The sequence below is a fragment of the Populus euphratica genome, unplaced genomic scaffold (genome assembly GCF_000495115.2).
Source record: "Populus euphratica unplaced genomic scaffold, PopEup_1.0 scaffold101.1, whole genome shotgun sequence".
In the NCBI taxonomy this organism is placed as follows: Eukaryota; Viridiplantae; Streptophyta; class Magnoliopsida; order Malpighiales; family Salicaceae; genus Populus; species Populus euphratica.
This window is the reverse complement of record NW_011499894.1, coordinates 696593-720968: the sequence shown is the minus strand read 5'-3', so window position 1 is coordinate 720968 and position 24376 is coordinate 696593. Positions and strand designations below refer to the sequence as shown.

Here is a 24376-nt window from a genome sequence, read left to right as displayed (position 1 = left end):
CAGTGTTTGCAAAGTAATTATCATACTAATGACTTACATTATCCAAAAAGTAGGTGATGAAGAAGTCTTGATTTTCTGATCAGAAGAATCTAATTAAAAATAAGACTGCAGCCCATACTTTTCTCCTCGGAAAGGCACCAAGTGTCCCATTCTGCTCCCAATGCACATCAATACAAAATATTCCCTCGTGTAGTCATCGTTATTTAGAGTTGTCTAAAGCAAAAGATGCTCCATCTGTAAATGGGATGTTTGTTCTTGCTCCGAAATTGTTAGCCAAATAGAATCCAACAAAGAGGGAGAGCCTTGTCTGTCAATGCCTAGGGATTTTAAGCAGAACACCGGTGCTGTAGCCCCTAATGATCTTTTGACTTGTATAAAGGGACTCGGTTTATAAACAAGTAAAAGAAAACAGCATTTCACTTTAAAGGAAGAAAGTCATACTGACAGCAAGAAATTAAATTAAAGATGAATAAAAATGGGAAAGAATATCGGATAAAGCATCTTTATGTGCAACGTGATGCACCATTAAGCTTTCTATGCTGCTTTTTCTTTATTTATTCTCACCATAGCATCTTTAACTCCGCAGAATTTCCAAAACGGTTTGTTTTTGCTTCCTTTCCTTCCCATTAGCTTTGCTGCAGAAACCAGAAGGAAGGGAGTAGCTGTCGTCACTAAGTGATGCAGCTCAAATAAAGTAACCAGGACTGCCATCCCTTGAAAGATAAAGGTCTCTGGACTGGAGACTGAAGGGTATTGTGGAATTGTGGATGGTTTAATTTTTCAGTTGGATAATTTTATAAAGCCAATAAAGCCTAAAGAATCTAGGATAGTGAACATGCACTAAGTCACCTTGTTTTAAAATCTAAAAAGATTATCTGTCCTTTCAAGTGGGGTGGCAATCACCTTGCATTTATGCTTATAAGCGAAACACAAGCCTTCCCCATTACACTTCACCCAGTACAACTTGTAGCCTTGCAGCTGTTATTAATAATTCTTTCTCTTTACCTTTCCCTCCAAAATCAAGATTCTTTTGCTGCTCAAAGCAAACCAGAAAGGTAATAGCTAAGCTGTTGGTGGAGTTGTAGATACTCTGAAGTCAAGCCTCAGCAAGATAAGGATCCATTTTACTGAATGTACACGAGCACCAAAGATATTTCAACTTCTGTAAGTCTTACAGACTAAGTTTATAGGAGACAGTCCTGTGCATCAATACGCCAACAGCAAGCTTTGCTTCTGTAAGGAATTTCTTTGGAAAAAAACATTGGGAAAGAGTGCCCTCGATTTTGCATCAATGAATCCAATAGCTGCTCCTGACCACAAAGATGACTTCAAATTGAAGGACACAAAGCCTCAGCTTGGGGAACGTTGGCCTCATGGAGGACCACGCGGTGGAGGTGGGTGGATTAGCAGTGAAAGAGCAACAAGCACGTATGATCTTGTGGAGCAGATGTTTTATCTGTATGTCCGAGTTGTGAAAGCCAAAGATCTTCCCACAAACCCAGTAACTGGAAGCCTCGACCCCTACATAGAAGTTAAAGTTGGGAATTATAGAGGAAAAACACAGCATTTTGAGAAGAAAACCAACCCTGAATGGAACCAGGTTTTCGCATTCTCAAAGGAGAAAATTCAGTCTTCAGTGGTTGAAGTATTCCTCAGAGATAGAGAGATGGTGTTGAGAGATGATTACGTAGGAAAGGTGGTCTTTGACATGCATGAAGTGCCTACAAGGGTTCCACCAGACAGCCCTTTGGCACCTCAGTGGTATAGATTAGAGGGTCGCAGTGGAGATAGAAAGGTGAGAGGAGAGGTGATGCTTGCAGTTTGGATGGGTACACAGGCTGATGAAGCTTTTCCAGAGTCCTGGCACTCAGATGCTACTTCGGTTCATGGGGAGGGTGTTTTCAATATCCGATCAAAGGTTTATGTTTCGCCAAAACTGTGGTATCTCAGAGTTAATGTGATTGAAGCTCAGGATGTAGAATCGCTTGACAGAAGTCAATTACCACAGGTTTTCGTGAAAGCTCAAGTTGGAAACCAGATACTCAAAACCAAGCTATGTCCAACCAGAACAACAAACCCTATGTGGAATGAAGATCTGATCTTTGTCGCAGCAGAGCCATTTGAAGAGCAGTTGATACTTACTGTCGAAAATAAAGCAAGCCCTGCGAAAGATGAAGTCATGGGGAGAGCAAATTTGCCGCTCCATATCTTCGAGAGGCGGTTGGATCACCGGCCAGTTCACTCCAAGTGGTTCAACCTTGAAAAATTTGGGTTTGGTGCTCTAGAGGGAGACAAGAGGCACGAGCTCAAATTTTCAACCAGGATTCATCTCAGGGTTTGCCTCGAGGGTGCTTACCATGTGCTTGATGAATCAACAATGTACATAAGTGACCAACGACCAACAGCTAGGCAGCTCTGGAAGCAGCCCATTGGAATCCTTGAAGTCGGCATCCTGAGTGCGCAAGGGCTTCTGCCAATGAAAACAAAGGATGGCAGAGGAACTACTGATGCTTATTGTGTAGCCAAGTATGGGCTGAAGTGGGTACGGACCAGAACGATCATTGAAAACTTCAATCCTAAGTGGAATGAGCAGTATACATGGGAGGTGTATGACCCTTGCACGGTGATCACCTTGGGAGTTTTTGACAACTGCCACTTGGGAGGAACTGAAAACCAGGCAACTGGTGGTGGAGCACGAAATGACATGAGAATTGGAAAGGTAAGAATTCGACTATCTACCTTGGAAACAGACAGAATATACACACACTCCTATCCACTTCTAGTCCTACAACCATCTGGGCTGAAAAAGATGGGAGAACTCCAGTTAGCAGTTCGATTCACTTGCCTATCACTAGCAAATATGATTTACCTCTATGGGCAACCCTTGTTGCCAAAAATGCATTATTTGCATCCTTTTACTGTAAATCAGCTAGACAGTTTGAGATATCAGGCCATGAATATTGTAGCAGTAAGGCTTGGCAGAGCTGAGCCACCACTAAGGAAAGAGACAGTGGAGTATATGTTGGATGTGGATTCTCACATGTGGAGCATGAGAAGGAGCAAAGCTAACTTCTTCCGAATTGTCTCGCTGTTTTCTGGGGTGATCTCAATGAGCAAGTGGCTTGGTGAAGTGTGTAAATGGAAGAATCCGGTGACAACAGTCCTAGTTCACGTTTTATTTTTCATATTGATATGCTACCCAGAACTGATTCTACCAACTATTTTCCTATATATGTTTTTGATTGGATTATGGAATTACCGGTTCCGCGCAAGGCACCCTCCTCACATGGATACCAAGCTTTCGTGGGCAGAAGCTGTTCATCCAGATGAACTGGATGAAGAGTTTGACACATTTCCCACATCAAAGCAACAGGACGTAGTGCGAATGAGGTACGACAGACTTAGAAGTGTTGCAGGAAGGATCCAGACTGTGGTGGGAGACATGGCAACACAAGGGGAACGTTTTCAAGCTCTGCTCAGCTGGAGAGACCCAAGAGCAACCAGCCTCTACATAATTTTCTGCCTTATTGCAGCCGTCGTGCTCTACATAACACCTTTTAAAATAATTACCTTGGGTACAGGCTTATTCTGGCTGCGACATCCAAGGTTTCGAAGCAAGCAACCATCAGTTCCCAGCAATTTCTTCAGGAGATTGCCATCACGAGCTGATAGCATGCTTTGAACAAAAAGAAAGGGCTCGTCTCATGTTCTGTTTTCAAGTTTCAGTTATGTTTGTTGACAACGTTTCCTAATAGAAGTTTATGGGATTTTCTGGTATCTCTCATTTTTCTTCTTCCTGCTAGAATCCTAACCTATGTTTTGCTTCCAAGAAAATTATGTAATAAAGCAGTTTCGGTTTGAATTAAACAGGTGATACAAACATAAAATTGATTAGATTTGCCATTGCATAGGGCAGACATACCATAACTATGCTCTAGATGCAGAATGTTATTTCATAAAAGCAATCCCAAGTTAATTACTTGATTCAACAAATTCAATAACAACTCTGAATAAAACTCTAGAGGAACCTGAAAAAACAATAAACAAGTAGACTGGGCCATAAACGATGCTGATGGAAAACCAAACTACCAAAGACTGTTAACATGCAAAATCTTGGATTCTTTGCCATAACTATCACAGATCATACAGCCAATGGTAATCAAAATCTTGAAGAAAAAAATGGATAGTATGAGATAAGTACATCGTTTTCCCTAGAAGACAAGCTCATGAGTTTCGTGCCTGAGTTGACAGAGAATCTTGCACCCAAGTACGACTTCAAATCCGCAACGCCTTCGATGGCCTTCATCACAGGGGCATTCACAGCTTTCTGATCTTCCTTCTTCTCAGCTGGGAAGATGTTCTTGACCTACAGTTGGTTGCGAAATACACACAACCAGAAGTGGATTCATTGACCAAACAAGATCATCTTGACATAGAAACATGATAGAACATCATGAAAAATTAATTTTTGGATATAATCAATAAACCAAAATCAAAAAATGTCTTACAACGAAAAACAAAAACCCATTTTCTGATAACCTAAAATTCAACACATGCAACTCGCTTTCCCAGACGCCTCCCTTCTTATAACATCAACTCCCCGGTGTAATACTCTCCCTAAGACACACCTTAATAAATTAAGACAAATAAATAAATAAAGAAGCCACAAAACAGAGAAGGAAAAAAAAAAAATTCTTGCCATTTTTTACCCCAGCCTGGTGAGTTTAGGCTTTCGCTTGTTACGTCTTCTTGACATCATCAGTTGGGTAGAACTTCGGTGGCCTCTTAACATCATTATTTTAGAAACACCAAATAAAAATTTAAAATCTTAAGAATTTGATTAGAGGGATGAAACTAAAAAAGTAATTAAATTAAAAAAATAATTAGTAAAATTAAATTAAAAAAATAATTAATTAAACTGATTCAAATTTTAAAAATATTGGCCATTTTAGTTTGGTTTAGTTTTATAAATATAAAACTAAAAAAATCAAATCAAATCTAATCCGAAAAAACTAAGATAAATAAAAAAAATAGAGCCAAACAAAATAAAAACCAAACCAAGCCAGAAATAGAAGGCCAAAACCAGAAAAACCGAGTCAAAATTAAAAACAAATGAGCCAAATCAAAAAAATTAAATCAAACCGATTTGAATTGGTTCTTATCTTTAAAAAACTAAATCGAACTGAACGAAAATTATTTGATTTAAACTAATTTCGATTTAGTTTTGATTATTTTTTAAATTTTAATTTAGTTATTTTTTAAATAAAAATCAAATCTAACTAAAAATAATCGTTGCTGTTTAATTATCTTTAAGAAAATTAAATTAAAAAAATAATTAATTAAATTGATTCAAATTTTAAAAAAATTAACTATTTTAGTTTAATTTAGTTTTATAAATATAAAACCAAAAAAATCAAATCAAACCTAATCCGAAAAAACTAAGAAAAAACAGAAAAAACAGAGCCAAACAAAGTCAAAACTAAACCAAGCCAGAAAGACAAGACTAAAACTAGAAAAACCGAGTCAAAATTAAAAAAAAAATAAGCCAAATCAAAAAAATTAGATCAAACCGATTCGAACTGGTTCTTATCTTTAAAAAACTAAATCGAACCGAACCAAAATCATTTGATTTGAACTAGTTTCGATTTAGTTTTAATTATTTTTTACATTTTTAATTTAATTATTTTTTTAAATAAAAACCAAATCTAACTAAAAATAATCATTCCTGTTGAATTATCTTTAAAAAAATTACTTCGACATATATAATTCAGGTATTTAAATTACTAAATTCCATGATATTTAGATTCCACTAATCTTCTATCCGTGCTAGGGTAGAATTTCAAGTTAGTTTACAGCGTCAGAGAAGAAAGTGCTAGTGTTATAGATGTAATTTTTGGTATGATGATTTTTTTAATTGGAAAACGGAAAGTTGCTGCTCAGGTTTAATAAAATAAATTAAAAATATATATGAATTGATAAATAAATAAAAATTTGTTGATATTAGTTAAATATTAAAATAAAAATTTATTTTTTCTAGTAAAAATAAAAAAAATATATGCCCTTGCAAATGTTTAATTATAATTTTTATTTTTATTTTATATATTTTTATTTATTTTATTTTAAATTTTAATTATGATTGTTACTAACAAACGGTTTTTATTTTTATAAACATATAAGATAAATACAATTTATTTAAATAAAATATAAAAAATAAAGATAATTTATAATAATTTCTTTGATACAATATAAGATTTAAAAAAAATTAAAGGATTTATTATTATTTAAAAAACAGGTGAACTAAACCATTTAAAAACTAAGAGAGTATTAATTAAAATTTAAATAAAAAATTAATTAAATTTTATTTGTTTTAAAAAATAAAATAGTCAGACCCACATGCCTGGTAATAAGTCTAAAAGCCAGGCTCATGCATCTTAATAATTTCATTTTATTTTATTGAAAGAATCTGTCATTCTAGGATTATTTTCCCCAAATAGATAATAGGTAGTTTATTGTGGCAACTTGTCATCTTTTACATGAAATAGATAATAGGTAGTTTATTGTGGCAAACAACTTGTCATCTTTTACATCATTTTTTGGTCATTAAGTTTGAGTTTTTTTATTCAAAAACCTTTTTTTTAATTTTTTTCACTAGAAAAACTTATAAAAACATATTAAAAACCTTAATAAACTCATTTTTAACCGCAAAATTGTCCCTAATCTCTTTATAAATGAAAATTAAATGAATAAAAAAAATTGAAGGACACTAATTTACTTTTTTCATGATTAAAGGAAAAAACTACTCCATTAAACTCTATTAAAAAGACAAGTTAATTAACATCAAGATTAATCTTTCTAATGACTGATCATTAAAACATTTTCCCTTTCCTTAATTTTTTCCCATGATTTTCTCTCTTCCCTTATACTAAAACTGTTAAAAAAAAATAAAGAAGAAGAACAAGAAGTTTATATCTAAAATGTGAAGTGTTAAAACAATAGTGACCAAATAATGGGTAAACTAAAATTTTAAAGAGATGGGGTTTTTATTCTTGTTAGACTTAATCTTTCTTATTTTAATTTATTTTTTAATCACAAATAAATTTTATTTCACAAAATTGAGTTTTAATTCATTATCAAAATATTTCTTGGTATATTGTATATCCAAAAAATGTAAATAAAAAAAAATATGATTATGTGTGTGTGTATGTATACACACATGCATGTATATAGTACGTTGAACCGTTCATAGAGATCAAGAGATCAAGAGGGAAAGTGTTGAGACTTGAGAGCACTCTATTCCTTGATCTCTCCAATTATTTTTTTTATATTTGGTAATAATTTACTTAAAAGATTCTTGAAACATCTACCTGGTATTCAAGTTCATAAGAATCTCCATAGAGTGTTCAAGTTTTGTAATCTAACAAGCAGTATTTAAAAGGATTTATTTTTAAGAATATATTAAATTAATATAAAAAAATAACTTCGGTTAGCGAAAAATCTTATACAAATACATTTTTTATCGTCAAAAAAAGAAAAGCTGCTGTGCAATTGTCCACCCTTTCAGTAAGCAAAAGAGAGATTTCTCTTCAGCACATGAGAAATCCCAATCACCTTCTGCATCATAAACTTCTAAAACCATTAATTTCAAGCACTGTAATCTAGTAATCTGTTGTTATCCACTACTAGCCAGCTGAACTCATGCTTTTGCAGGGAAGAAAGATGGCTCCACGGAGGTTTGTCCTAAAAGCTTGCCCCCTAGAAAGATGTCCCATATCATTTGGAACCTCCAAAGGAAGTGGAAGAGCTTCCGGCAATCGCCACCAGTTCACTCATGCCATTTCGACTACACTTGCCAAAGAACTCTATTGTAATATTTTTGATAAATCATTAGAGACACTAGTTTAAACAAGGGTCCTTAGCTCAGTGGTAGAGCATTTGACTGCAGATCAAGAGGTCACCGGTTCGAACCCGGTGGGGCCCTGAGCGATTTTGTTTTTTTTTTTTTGAAATTTTCAAGACAGCCAATGCCCCATTGCAGGTTGAAGTGGTTACGTGACTCCGTCCAAGTCCAACCCTCTGTACACAAAAGGATTTCAGTCTTTCAGATGCCGTCTGTTCAATGGTGGGATCGAACATGCAAGATTTTGCTGGGCAACATCTGATACATTACGCCCACTGTTTTAAAAAATATATGCTTTCCCCTCTGAAAAATTACGAGACATAAATTAAACAATTGAATCACTTCAAAATCGAGAGATATACTATTTGGATTTTAGATCCAAAACAATTAAATTCAAGTTTTTCATTATTTGGTTGTTTATAAATGGTTTTTCATCGGCATTTCACTAATTCTTTTTATTGTTTAGTTGTTCCAATCCCAAATAATAAAAAAATTCCATCGTAAAATTACAATAACAAAAATCACTACCAAAACACATCTCCATAACAAAAAAAAAAATTATAATACAAATTTCACTAGTCCTCTAAATATTTCATACACAAATATTTTTTAAACAAGACATATAAATTTCTACAAATATAAAGGTATATAGAGAGAAAAATATCCTAAATCAAAAGGTATAGAAATTTAAGGGGGAGGAAAAGATTTTAAACCGAAGGTTTAAGAAGAGGAGGCAAATGTAAAGCCATATTTACATCTAATTTCTCTTAAACATTATATTTTCTTGTTTGAATCATGTTTTTATTTTTTTCCCCTCCAAATTTAGGAAAATGAATAGATAGTTGTTCCTTAAAATAATTTTTATCAATTCATCAATGTCTAGTGATGTTTGGCTTGGGATGAAATGAGATGTGCCTACGATGTGTGACCAATTAAGATGAAATGGGGTGTGCCTACAATTGAAACAGGAGGGCACAACCTCATTTCTCAGGCCAATACCATTAGTATACTATAAACTCAATTTACATTGGATCCATCTGTTGTATCTATCCTACCAAAAAAAAAAAGTAAAAATTTGTTTTTCTGTAGAACCATGAGAGCATTTTATCCTACTAAAAAAAAAGTAAAAATCCTAAACTCATATTAACGATGCAAATAAAATTAGTGAGGCAATAATATATATATAACTTACAACAGTTTTGCTTTTCTGTAGACAAACGTCTTCTTCCATTGAAGTCAGTTTACACCTAAGCTATTTTTTCTGCAAATTAAACAATTTGTTTTAACAGTCTCACAAATAAATACTTAATTAAAACTTCAAGAAAAATAATAAAATACACAACATGCCTTAGACTATGGTTTTTTCACATGGCTATGTCAGTAGATTCAGCTCTATTAATTACTTATTTGTGGGTCAATAATAATAACAAATGTCAAGGTTAGAGGTTCCACTAATGGTATATCAAACAAGTATAGTATAAACTCTTATTATTGAATTGGAAACCACACACAAAGGAGGTTCCAATCAGATTATATATTGTTAACATGATTACATTAGTCATCTTATTCAATTAATGCTAATACTTGTAAATCTCGTCAAGCATTCATGATTATAACTTATGTTAACAACAAATCAAGTTCCTTTCATAGCTCAGGTGTCGGTTATACCATACATTATGGGCTATGAAAGTGCCAAACATTTGTTGTACCAAGTGTTATGTAACATAAATCAAGATTAGTCATTTAACAAGCAAAGTATTAAAGAGTGAACAAGATAGCAAATATAAAACATGTTAGTATCAAACATTAAAGTCCATATTAAGTTTACATTATACTTATTCTTACACCATTAGTGTAACCTTTTCACCTTGACATAATTAACTTAGCTAGACATAATGAAAGAAAGCAAAATAGATAAACAAAATAAGAACATAAAAGTTAACTAAGTAAAGGAAAGGAAATGAAAGGCATAAACTTAATATTAATGAAAACAAAGCATAAAAAATACAAAGAGAGAAAGGAAGAGCATGATCTTGATCTGGAAATCAAGATGCCTAAATGCATGGCAAATGCCTCCTTTTATAGGCCAAAAATGGGAACTATTGATTTGATGACTAATTGATAAGTGGGTGACCAACTTTTGACTTGGTGACAATCCTTATCTTCTCTTGTCTGCCCAAAACGTCATTGATAACGTCAAAACTGGAGCCAGTTGCAAACATGAAAGTTGTAGGCAATTGTCTCAGCTTTCTTGTGTAAAAACTTCAGCTCATTTGGACTTCTAGAACTCCAGATATGGCCAAAATACCGAACAGTGCTCGGGCTGGAAGACAGATTCGGGCTTCTTTGTTGTTGCTACAATTTGGACTTGATAATGGCCTTTTTAGATCTTGGGCTCCATATGAAAGTTGTAGGCCTATGTCTTACCTTTCTATCCATATAAATTGGACCTAAATCTGAGATATATAGCTCCAGATATGACCCATTTACCGAACAGTGTTCCGGTTTGGATTGCACCGACATCTCTTTTCTAAGTTTGGCCATCTCTTTATCCTTGCAATTTAAGTTCTTCAAGTCATCAATCAATCCTTTCATTTATGTGATAGGCCTGCATTTAAAATGAACATTTACGACAAATTAAAGGTATCTTATATTATTTGATATATTATTATAAAACATGCTTTGGTTAAGGAGTTATTGATACTTCAAGTGCAAAATGATGATATAAAACCATGATAAAAATACACTTTTAAGTACTAATCAGGTATCATACCACAAATCAAGTAAATTGATACAAAAATTTATGAAAAAACATAAGGTAAAAAAATAAAAGAATACAAAATTACAATAATAGAATTTTTTTTATTGATACTTAGCTAGATGCATTGTGGTTTCTCCATACTTTTCTAACCAACACCTCAATATTATTGTCCCAGCCAAATTTCTCATATTGGTAAATATATATTAATTAGTTTTTAAAATAATAAAAAATATTAATTCAAATTAAATATTATTTATCTAACCTTAAACGATCTCTGCCAAGTTTTTATCATATTCATCCATTCAAGATGTCTATAAAGTTGACTCTATTATAACAATTGTTTTTGTAAAACCCTGAATAAGATTATTGACATTAATAAAAGTCAGGATTACAAAAAATAAAAAAATAATAATAAATTAAATTATAAGAATAATGATATATTTGAGAATTGGAATTAAAATGTTTTGTTCAAGTGTTGATATATATAAATAAATAAATAAATACAGAAATATGAATAAAATTTTTATAAAAGTAAATTTCACGAAACTGAAAGTACCAACAAGTAACTTAGTGAAATTTGATATAACTTAGGCAAGATTTGGTATAAACAAGTATCAAGATTAAGGAAATTCTATCCAAAAATCATAAAAAGTTACTATTAAGGGACATAGAAGGTCTACTTTAAAAAGTTAAAAAATTAATATGTGTGCTAATGATTTTATGATTAAATTTACAAAAAGACAGGAGGAAAGAAAGAAAGTGGAAAGAAATTTTTATGGATATCTTTTTTTTTTGTTTCTCTAATTGATTTATTGTATTAAATCTATTTTCAGGTACATCCCCCTATCAGACTAAACAGTAGATTCGTTTCCTTATATTTTGTTGGATATCATATTATAATGAATTAATTTATCATTTTGTTATGTAATATAACGCGTCTATAGTTTATCGAAAGCTTTTTTATGTAGTAAAATTTTAATTATGAATTTCATCTTTAATTATGAACTTATTTTTATTATAATTTCATTAATGGTCCTTATTTGTAAATCTTTAAATTACGTAATATACTTTATTTATTGTATCCATGTAAATGTGAGATATTGAATTATTTAAACATGTGAGAATTTGATTATTGAGAAGTTGTGATATAATGAGAGGAGGATGTCCTGGATTATAGAGCAAGTAAGAGATTTGTTAATTAGGGATTGTGAAAGAAGAGTCGATAACCTGGTACCTAAAAATAGAGAGGAAACTCTACCAAATTTTTTATTGATTATAGAAGAAAAAAAATCCCTAGCCTTAGTTATATTATTATGTTCTTGGTCTTTATTTAAATACACATGTTGGGATTGTCACAGTTCTTCAAACGATGATTTCATCATAGTTATGATCAAATGAACAACTTTAATATTGATAAACATGAAAATCAATTCATCAATGTCATTTTAGTTTAATGTAAAATTTAAAATAACTCAATACAAATATATATTACTTCAATATTTCAAGAAAAAAATATTAATTACTTTGTGATGTCGCCAATTCATTCTACAATAATTTTATCAGTTACAATGCCTTTGGTAGGAGGGATTCTATCTCTGTTTTTCACATTAGTCGAGCCTTAGTTGGTAACTTTTATTGTAAATGATTTTTCATAATTGTCACCTAAATTAATGATATAATCATTGATACTATTATAAAACACCTTTTAAACCTTATTAAATCAATCAATAACCTTGAAAAAAACAAAAAAAAACCCTAAAACCCATAATTGATCAAAAACAAAAAAATCATTCTGAGATCAGTTCTATTTTTTTAGATACTTTCAGGGTTAAAAAAAAGTACTTAATCTTAACTTCTCTCATCATATATAATTATCTAACATAAGAATCGATCAACTTTTTCTCTTTACGATGAAATCTGGTGATCCCCTCTCTTTCCTTCACCTAAAAAGAATTCAAAAATAAGAAAAATAAAATTTAATGTCAAAATTGAATTTAAAAAAATTAAAAAGGTTAATTAACTAATAACTAAAAAAGATGAAGGAACTAAAACAAACTATTAAAAAAAAAGTTCAGAGCATCCATATAATTTACTCACCTTTTTTACCTCCGTTATTTTTCTTTCAATTTAATTCTTCGTCCCAAAGAAATATGCAACTAGGTACTAATTGATTGGGGGCAAAATAATTTAATTGTGTAAAATAAAAATTCTACGATCAAATTGATTTTTTGTAATTTCACTATTAAAATCCATAATAATATAAAAAGGGATAAATAGTAATAAAACTATAATAAAACCTCAATCTCTTTTCATTGATGTCCGTTGAGCAAGTAGAGGTGAGCAAGGCCAATTAATACAAGGTGAAAATTGCCAAAACACAATGTAAAAGTTAGCTTGTCAGTTTCATGAATTCATGCATCTGGTCAAAAGACGTGCATGCATCGACACCTAGGCCAAATCGACGTTCAACTTTCAACACTTCTTTCTTTCCCTCTAAAACCAAACACTCGTCTCTTTTACATTATTCATCAAACGTTATTGATCGTTTTCTAATTCAAGTCCGCAATATTTTCTTTTCCATCTTCGTTAATTCTCCATCATGTTCATCTATTTTTCTAGTCAAAGATGGCTGCCAAATCATTGCTTCTCTGAATCTCTCACGAAGAAATGATCAAGTGAGAAAGTGAGATCAGTTCTACCACTTAAGATGTTTAATCTAATATTTTGTCTATATATACATCTTTCTGTAGAAAATAAGGAAAAGAAATATGGAAGACCTACTTTAATAATTAAAAGAGTGGCCCTGAAAGATATAAAAGTGGCGCTAAAAGTCTAGGGTTTCTACAATTCTTCATTCCTGCCGGGGACGAGCCACCCAGAGAGAGCTGAGAGCTCGAAGACGATGGAAGTACTCGGCAATGGCGAGCAAACACCTTGCAGCCTGGCGGGTTGTGAGTAATTGATACAGCCGGTGAAGGGTTTGGTGCCTCAGATTATCTGCCTGTAAGTATATTATCCAAAAAAAAGTATATGTCCGTAAGTTTACCTCAAACACATATAATATACCTCAAATAAAAATGTTCATAGAAAAAACAGAAAAAAAGAAGATAAAAGATCAAAATTATTCAAACACATATAATATACCTCAAATAAAACTGTTCATAGAAAAAACAGAAAAAAAGATAAAAGATCAAAATTAGTAAACTGGGAAAAGTCATGCATGCCGACAAATTAAGATTATAGAGTGATTAAGCTTGACCTTAATCAATGACAACATTACAAATAATTCTTCTTCCTAGATTTTTTTAAACAGCCACTCTATCTACTCAAGACTTTGTGATGCATGGGGGTCTTAATTTTCAAATGGGTTATATAAAGAAAATTTAGGAAATGAAAAATGTGGGTTGTGCTAGTCTTGGTAAAGAAGGTCCAGAAGTTTGACGGTGGACAAAAACAAAGTCACAAAAGAGAGTTTAACCTGGAAATTACTGATGAATCAATTTCAACAAGTTAATCTTTCCATGCCACCAAGTGTCCTGCCGACTAAACATAATGTGTTTAGACCAGAATAGGAAATTCAAAATACTACAAGTCAACTGACAGCGATTAATAAAAAGGTGAACATCTGTGATGATCACCATGACTTTCTATGCCTTGATTGGTACATAACTTGATTAAAATCCGAATTGAAAACGCTCTTGACTAAATCCATCGTTTAATTATCGAAGTGTTCCAAGGGCTCTACTATTTAGTTTCATCATTTTCTTGAAAGAAAATTTGGGCCTAGTATTCAAACATTGGACCCACCTAGCCCTATATCTTCAAAGCATCGACTAGAAAAAAATCTTGTTTGCTGCTTGATATTTACCGCCATGCAATAGGAAATGCCAAGAGACTTTGTAACTAGGAGGGAAGAAAGGGTGTAGGTCTTGGAAACGAGTTCATGCTAGCTGATGAGTGACTCAATGGAATGGCAAATCTCATTGAAAATTTACTGAGTCAACTCAAGAAAGCCACCGAGGACGAAGTTATCAGATCATCAGGCTGGGTTTTGAACGGTAAAAAAGAGAGATATGAAGAATGGACTTGTGGTGTCTTCAAGTCAAACGGTTACGACCGTGACATCAGACAAAACATGGGCTCATCGGATCTCTTAGAAGCTGATATTTATCCGTGGGGACCACTTTTTGTCTGCTTTCCACGTGTACAACCTATTTGCTGGTAATCAATATCATGTAACCCTAATCGTACTGGATGCCCCATGATAGCTAGAAATATGCTCGTAGACCATGCATATAAATACAGAGAAAACATGCATAGAACACCACCCACCTCATGTGGTGAGGCATGGAGCAGTTTCGTATGTTGGGGTAGGTTTCCCGACCCAAACAGGACCAGATTCCTGTTACTTGACCCACTACATGAGGGCCCACAAACAACTGTATCCCTACTCACTAAAATATAGACCAGCTTAGAGAGAGAGAGATGATCATAAATCATAAGTACCTGTCTGACAAATCCTTCAAGAGTGGAGAGCTTGTTCATTGCTACCGTCATTAGGCCCATGTAGTTAGCCATATTAGGAGGGCAGATCAGTGATTCAGAGGCTATGGTATCTGAAAGAGATTGATTGAGAGCTTCGAGCCCTTGAGAGAGTGCATCCTCATTTTCTTGTGTTGATTGCTGCAAGCCATATATTCCCAAGATTTGTTGCTCCGTTAATGGCTCAATTTGACCCACTATTATCTGCATCATAATGAGCACACAATAACTACATAAATAAACAAGAATTTGGTTAACTAATAATGGCATGTTACCATTCATTTTCAGGGCTTTGATAATTAATTCACTACAGGCCAAAGCAAAGGATGAACACGAAAACAAGGCCTGTTGTATCTATCAATGGAAAACAAAGAGAGAGTAGATAGCCGTGCAATTCTTTCTCATTCTCTTTCGTGTCAATGAAACCAGAAGTTGTAGTAACAAACATGGGCTTTATTAGGTTGACACCTAACTCTACCTATTAGTAGAAACCTTCACGATCTGTTTCGTCACTCATTGATATTCATAATTTCTGTGTGTTTTGGGATTTAGGCTATCTTCTTTGCCGTTTCCACCGACAAGTTGTGCACCATGCATTAATTATAACGTCCTATATTCCTCGTGCAAAATCTAATAATAACCTCACATCATTCACTGATCTTATTATATATTTTCAAATATTTTGAGACAACGAAATTGATCTAAAAATCTTAAAATAGATGTGTGTCTTAGGTTATTTACCTTTTTTGGCCATGTATTTTTGTCAGTTTCTTCTCACATGTGATGTTATATGATTTTCTAATGTCTAAGCACCCAGGGAAAAGAAAAAATAGAAAGAAAAGGAACCAAATATACACTTGGGACTGAAAAGGGTAGGTTTTCTAGTACCTTTATGAGCTCAGATGGCCGGAAATCTCCCATCCACATGAAGCATCGCTCGGCCGGAGTCTTCCACATGCCAGAAACAAGATGGAAGACATCGGTCTTGGCAACCACGCTTTTGAGATTCATCATCTCATCGTAATGTGCCAAGCAGTTGTCAACAAAGAGCCTAAGCTCATTTTCGGGTATATGCTCTTGTACTGCTGCCCGAAGCTCGCACATTAGGCGATGGTTCTCCTCAAGCCATCTTGCATACTCCATATCAAAAAATGCAGCATCTAGAAATTAAGCATAGAACGGGAAAAAAAAAGGTCATTATTTTTCTATATATGAGTACCATATATAGAGATGCGTTTAATTATCCATGAAGAGAGATTAATTAGAGTGTATAATAAGAAAATTTTCTGGAAAATAGAATAACTAAAAGTAGCATTTCTATTTGAGTTTATAAATTTAAATACCCGCGCTAATATTGGTGACACCAACAGGAATGCCTTGTTCTCCTCCTAAAAGACCTCCTCCGCCAAGGAATATTCCCTAGAAGGAACAGAAAAAAAATAATCTTGAAACGTGCTATGATGATACTATGAATGAATAATAGAAGCGGGTTACGATTTTTAACTCACTTGAGTTCGAGCTCTTTGTAGCTCTTGTTCCAACTGTGTAAGTTTAATCCTACTTGACTCGAGCTGCTGAACATAAGCCTGTAATAATGGAAAATGAAAATGAGGCAAACCTCATGATTTTAGGAGCTGAACATTATTATCTTGAAGGAATAATTATTGCAATCAAATCAAAGAGAGCATTAATTTTGAACGGACTGACCTTTTTTCTTAGTCTGCTTTTCCTTGCTGCTTCTCTATTCTGGGCAAGTCTCCTCAATGTCTGCATAAAAATGGGTCGTGACAAACATTCGATGTTGTAAACTTACAAGAAATTAAACAGATGTAAACATATATATATGCCATAAAAAGTGAACCAAAAGAAGTCACCTTAGGGTCCGGCGTCTTGGGTCCTTCCAGCTCCGAACTTGATCTTGCTGGTCCTTTACGGTTCCCTTGGCGCTGCCATAAACAACAAGAAACAAACTTTTTAAATACCAATTCGAATCTCAGTTATGAATAAGCTATATATAGACTTGTTTTTTTTATTTAATATCATAGTTGCTCTATTTTATAAGCACTAGAAGTCCGAATCTACCTTGATAGCTTTAGCTGGTTCAGGGCCAGGTGCAGAATTATTTCTCGTGTTGGCAAGTTCCATGGACGGTTCTGATGGTCCCTTTGAACCACCAGTTGCAGAAGAAACTAATCCAGTACTAGCACCAGTAATATTAGCCTACCAAATCCAAAACAAACCCATTAGAAAATAGTGGTTAATATTAATATATATATATATATATATATATATATGTAGTAAGGTACAACTGAACCATTAAGAGAAGAATTGTATATATACCACTAAACTGATTAAGTTATCAACGGTTTTGATTTTATTATACCTTTGTTGATGATGGCTCTACGTGCATAGGCTGAGATGGGAAAATATATTAAGTTTGAGGGCTCGTTCCTGCACCACTCTCTGCACACAAACCCAAATCAACATCAAATCTCTTTATAGCTATAATTTAGTGTGGGAGAGAAAAAGAATAATGAAAGAACAAAGACCCGACTGAGAGGGAAGTGAGCTAGACAAGGAAAGAGAGGTATGAGACATGAGTTTGAAGTAGAGGGATCGTCATGCAATTGTAGCTCTATACGGTATCAAAACAGAAAAGGGAGGAATCAAAGAGAAGAAAAGGCAGATATATAACCCATACCCTATTCGTACCATTCTTAATACATGGAGAAATGAGTGAGGGATTGATCATGATATGTGTGTAGGGTTGGCAATTATACATGTCATGGTCTAATGCTCCTAGCAACAAGAAACAAAGATGAATTCAAAAAGGAATGGGAAAATAAGTAGAGAAAACGACGATTTTCTTGAGATTTGAAAAAGTCTTTCTTGCAGCTGCAAGGAACATTATTAGCATCTCGTCAAAGAAAGCACGATTGGCAGAGAGGTAGGTTTGTGATCTGCAGTTCAACATGCTTTCCTTGTGACCCTCAAATAACCCTTTCCAAAGAGAATCTCCCAACAGAAACAGAAGAGGTGGAAAGGAAAAGGAATAGTGTAAAGAAAATGAAAAGGATGAAATTTTCGTAATTTAGAGAGAGAGAGAGAGAGAGAGAGAGCTCACGTCTTTGGTCTTGATTAACAGTGGAGGGGTCCTGTCCATCAAGATAGAGAAAAAGGGCTTGATCCAATTCTCCCATGTCATAAGCTCCAGCATCTTTGCTTCTGACACAAAAAGTGCATATGTAAAAACAAAAGAAAATCACAGAGAAACAACTGATTTAATTTGCAGGGTCAAACCTTCTTGTTAATTAATAATTAAACTTCTAAAAACGATTACAGAAAAGAGATTCTAGAAATAGGTTCTACGTGATTTCTGTAGTTTGTAAAGATTACATGAAGTTCTCAGGGATTGAGGATGATGATGATGACTGCGTGATTCCATACGGAATCTGATGATGATTATGCTGCTCTTGCATTTGATGAAGATGATATTGTTGCTGATGATGATGATTTTGCTGTTGTTGATGATGATTTTGTTGTTGCTGCTGTTCAAATTGATGAGCTGAGTGATTGATCACTTTATTGTTTGTAGCAGTAGTAGCCATGAGAACCCTCAAAAAGCTTGGTTTATAATCGTTCCTCTTACTATTCCTCCACCAACTCCCAACTCCAAAGAGCTGTTGAAAACCCCATAAATGGCATGAAACTACCTTCTTTTTGTTCCTTTAATGATCATAATCATCATCATATCCTTTAGATATTTCACACGCATACAAACAAGGAAAAGGAGAGAGTTTTCATAAAGAAGAAACTGGAAAAGAGAGATTGAATGAATGAGGAGGAAAAAAGAAGAAGGGTTATTGAATGCAAGGAAATAAGACAAACCTTATTTTCAGCTTTCTTTATCGACAAGATGAGACTGACTTTGTGTACAACAAATAAATATATATTATAAAATGGTCTTAAGCTACCCTGTTCAGTTTCTGTCTCTCCTCAGACACAAGAGACAGAGAGTTAAAAACCAGAGAAGACCTGAAGGAAAACCACTTTAGTTTAAAGAGTCCAATGAAACCGCTTTAAGGCATTTCATTGTCTAAGTTTCTTACCATTCTTAGGTCTGTAATGACGAGAAAGCCCGTAGGATTTACACTTGACATTTTCATGCAAACTTACACGTATGGATAGTGGGTGAGGCGGCTGTTTTCTTCCATGTCCCTTGCCCCTTGGCCGTTTTCCTTCTTTAGAGTAGGTTTCTTGGGGAAAATATTAAAATATTTAAAAAAAAACAAACATGAAATATAAGTATTATTTATTATTTAACTACGTACACTAATAATAATTTTTTTTACAATTATGATTTTTGTATGCAGGTAATATGATAAGTAAAATTATAATGTTTATATGATAAAAGTTATCGAAACAGTGATAATTAATATGGTAGCATTAATTATTATTATGTTATAATAATTGTGATATTAACAATATTGATAGTAATAATAATATTTCTATGGTCTAAACTCTGGTATTTGAAAGTTTACTGAATTCCAACTAATCTGGTTAAACTAAGTTGGTTTATTAAAAAGTGAAGCTTTTTCAAAAATAATATGCTTCAATTATAAGATTTCAACTTAAAATTTTATTTAAAGAGAATAATCACTGAATTACACATAACAACCACCATTGTTATGTTAATGGTTGTGTATGGTAACAATAGTGATGAAATTATAGTTACTAATTTTAATAATTAGGTGGTGGTGACTACGGTGGCAACAGCTGAAGCGGTGGTAATTGATATTTGTAATAAGATGGTTATCGGTGATGGCAGAGCAATAATAGTGATAGGGTGGTTGTATAGATGGCGGTCGAGCCGGAGAATTATAATGAGATAATGATATGTCAATGGTTGAAATAGCGAAAGCTCTTATAAGGTGGGTGGTAATACAAAGAAAAAGTATGGTTAGCATTAGTAGAAATAAATATCTATTATATATCTTGGATCATGTGTGCTCTTCTTATTTTTATTATATTGGTGAACCCAAAGACATTATTTCACAATGAAAAAAAAAAAAATAGTTCTCTCCTATCGAGTCTGATGTGGACCAAATTGCACAGATTGAAAATACTTGCTTAACAATGGCTTCCTCTATATATGTTTTTGTGCAGAAATATTGCTGGTTAATTATCTATACCATGTTCAACTTTAGGTTGAAATACACTTTAATAAGGTCGCCAAAAATGAACTTGGTTGCAAGGTTAAGCACTTTTTTCCATTAAAAAGAAGTAAATATTGAGTCCGGAAATAGTATTCTTCCAAAAGATATATATATAGCGATATATGTGCCAAGTTCAAATCTTCATTTGTTCTTGTCCCCAGAATTACAATATACAACTTGAATGCTCAGATATTTGATTTATCGAAGATTTTCAATGATGGTGTAGCTGCAAGGAAAGCACAAAATCTTTTTCTTGAGGTCTCCAGAACAGTACCATTAATTCATGATCAATGAGGAATGATCAGTATAGTTAAAAATAATCTTTTTCTTGCAATATTGGACGCAGCAGGATTGACATGAGTGTTTGTACAGATTTTCTTTTTACAAAAACACAGAGGGAGAGGTTTACGATTATTGAATCAATTAGGGTATCAGTACTGTCTATGATATAAGGCAGGTTAAAATTGCTACAAAATCCAGGAACCATATATAGATTAGGCCATTGTTAAGAGAAGTGGTTTCAGCTCAAGAGATGCCAATGGCTTAATAATCTAACATTAATTTATCTTTAATTAAGAATTGTTTATTTGGTTTTCCATTAATAATAAAGAATAAGTAATTAAACATATTAATTCAATCTCAGGACTGAGATAGTATGAAATTATAATGAAAGCTATTTACTCGTAAAATTAATAAGTTTATTCGCCCTCAAAGAAATACAATTAGGTCATGTGACTAATGTATAAATATAATATAAAAATTGAGTATGAAGGGTTTTTTCCCCTTGATAAATAGAAATTTATTTATTTAATGAAGGGTTTTTTCCCCTTGATAAATAGATTTTTCCAAGTTAAATTTTTTTTTTGTTGATAAAAGTAAAAGAAAATAGGGATATCATTTTAATTCTTGAGTGAAGGTTTGTAGTGAGAGAAGGATGCCATCTTCCTGGGCGAGTTCATTTTCAATATCACAACAGCTGTTGCAGAGAATACAGGCAGGACCGTTGAATATGAAACCCATGTCAAGTTAGCGTTCCCCGATTCTAATTTAAAGGGCAGGACGGGGGACCCGTCGATCATCAAGTGTAAACTGGTTATATAATCGACGGCTGCAATTTCTGTGTAAGAAAACGGAAGTCGTTGTCAGTGAGATGGATGGGACCCACCGTAACCGGGCCCCACCTTTCCCGCGATTGTTGCACTTTTGGAGCTGCGTGAAACTGTGTTTCTAACCTTTATTTTTAATATTATCACATTAAAATAATATAAAAATACTGATAAATAAATAAATGTTCAAAAAATATATGTTATTTTTAATACATTTTCAATTAAAAAAACACTATATTTTTCTACCCCTCTAAACAAGAACTTTGTTTAATTCCACCCACTCCAGACCCGTAACTACAAAAGAAGAGAATATCAAAAAACTCCCTGGAGATTTTGTCAAGTGTGGGCACCCACTTTTTTTTTTATAGAGGCCCACCAACTATTTTTTTTTTTCTAGTTGTCAATTTTTTTTTTATTTTTTTGAGGAAAAGAATATATCCCACAGCCACAAATAGCACCCATTGCAAATGCTACTAATTTCTTGAGGTACACCTAATCCTAGTCTTTGATCTTGATTAATATCACTATAGTGGACATTAGCGTACCACATCCCTCTAATTTTCACATGATGCTTTAATTTAAGGGAATTATATTGAATTAAAATAAAATTATAGATTATTCGCAAAATATCTTAGAACCTGTTTAATAGCATGTCAAATCATGTGATTAGCCACGCTACTACATGGAGCCTTGATGTCTACTAATTAGAGTCTTCATAGACATAATCAGTGGTATTGTTAAGCTAAGTCCTAAGCCTTGTATTTAAGGTTTGGATGCAGTTGGGAGATTTCTTTAATGACAGGAGAAGCATTTTCAAAACTTTTATTGTCGACACGCCCATGAATTTTAAAGCTGTATGAAAGTATTTAAATAGTTATTTAATTTTTTAAAGTATTTTTTAATTTAAAAATATATTAAAATAATATTTTTATATTTTTAAAAAATTATTTTTAATATTAGTCTATTAAAATAATAAAAATAACTAAAAATATTAATTTAAAATATTTCTAAAATACAAAAATAAATATTCATATGTTTTAAAAAAGTTTTAAATTTTATTTTTTTTAGATTAACATGGTTATTCAAACCAGTTTGGATATATCTTAATTAATTTTATCATTTTAAAATTAATAATTATATAAATTTAAATAACTTAAAAAATTTTAAAATTCTAATTAAAAATTAAAAAAAAAAAAACAAATTCACTTATATCCTTCCTTCCGGTATACTAAATACCAACAATTGAAAGTCATGGAAGTTGCCATTGGAGCAAGTCATTGTACAAGGCGTAAAAAGCTTGTCAATTGAAAAGACATTAGGCGTTTGACTCATGATGAAAATTACAGGCGACCATAGAGAATAATCCATTCAACCTTGCACACTGATCATAAGGAATCGGAACTTAAAGCATGACGTGGGCTCTTAATTTCTCAAGCATCATAACACATTTACACCTAGACATTTTTTCATTAATTTCCTCTCAATTATTACTTTAGTAAAGATCTAGATAGGTTGACTATGCTCCCCGGTATGCCGAACTAAATTTTCTTTAATGTAAAAAAGTGATAGGCGAGCTGCCTCAATCATCTTAAATCATATTTAATCTTTAAAATTTATAACTTATAAAATCTTCAATTTAAATTCAATTAAAAAATTTAACTCTTAATAAATTTATTTTTAAAACATAAAATTAAAAAAAATATATATTAATAAAAAACTTACTAACAAAAAGAAAATAGCAACAAAAACAATAAAAATAACATTTGTCAAAAAAACTCAATAAGGGTGAAATTTTTAAAAAATAATCTTAAATAAAATAAATTATAATTAAAAAATCAGGAAAAAAGTTGAAAGATTCAAAAATCATAAGAAATGAAATTAAAGATAATTTATAATATGATAGATTTATAAATTAAAATATGGTGGAGGTTAAATAGAAAAAAATTGTAACGTGCTAACATTATAGAATCAAACAAAAATAGCAACTTAACAAAACTAAAAAAAAAAACATTAAAACTAAGAAAACATCAGTTTGAAAAAAAAAAACAAGTTTGGCAAACTTTTTAAACTTGGTCTAATATTTAAAAGTCACACCTTATGAGATTCTTGACTCAGATTCAATTAAGAAATCTAACTCTCAACCAATTTAATTAAAGGATGAAATCATTGTAAAATATTAACATAAAAAAACTTGAAAAAAAAAATAAAAAATAATGAGGATAAGATTTGATAGAAAAAACCCAAAAAAATTGCAATTTGATGAAACAATTAAAAAAATCCTAAATAAAATAAATAAAAACAATTAAAAAAATATATCCTAAATAAAATAAATAGTCATTAAAAGAACAAGAGCAAATTTTAAAAATTAACAAATATATGTAAAAACCTAGCAAACTCAAGGAAAAATTTTAAATTTGGTCAAATCCTAAAAACTTGTGACCTGTTAAACTTTAGTTTGGGTCCAACCAAGAAATTTATTATGAGTTAATATAAAAATATCTATTTAAAAAAATCAAAGTAAAAAAATAAAAATTTAAAAAAATAAGGATTAAATTTGATAGAAAAAAATGAGGATGAAATCATAAAAAAAATTAATTTAAAAAATTATTCCAAATACAAACTTGTCGGTGCCAAAAAATTACCAATCAAAAGAACATAGATTAAATTTGATATGAAAAACAAAAGCAAAGGAGGGTCGAATTAAAAAAAAAATCAATTTAAAAAATGACTTTAAATAAATAGCAATAAAAAAATAAAAATTAAATTTGAAGGATATAAAAAAATTAAGAAAGATGAAATTGAAAAGGCATATTAATTTTATAGATTATTCAAATATATATATATATATATATAT

The 24376-nt window shown here is 32.2% G+C and overlaps 1 protein-coding gene, 1 non-coding gene and 1 pseudogene across 2 annotated transcripts; 2 read left to right on the top strand and 1 right to left on the bottom strand.

Annotated features, from left to right (window-relative positions):
* Positions 1 to 873: 873 nt before the first annotated feature.
* LOC105131798 (multiple C2 and transmembrane domain-containing protein 1-like) lies at positions 874 to 4180 on the top strand. Its single transcript, XM_011034953.1, has one exon. It carries the CDS (start codon positions 1292 to 1294, stop codon positions 3680 to 3682), a length of 2391 nt encoding a protein of 796 aa, XP_011033255.1. The 5' UTR covers positions 874 to 1291; the 3' UTR covers positions 3683 to 4180.
* Positions 4181 to 7906: 3726 nt separating this feature from the next.
* Positions 7907 to 7978, top strand: TRNAC-GCA (transfer RNA cysteine (anticodon GCA)). The gene has a single exon. It is a non-coding gene; the product is annotated as a tRNA-Cys (tRNA).
* A 5296-nt stretch (positions 7979 to 13274) lies between these two features.
* Positions 13275 to 19121, bottom strand: LOC105131797 (transcription factor TGA2-like; annotated as a pseudogene).
* Between the last annotated feature and the right edge of the window lie 5255 nt (positions 19122 to 24376).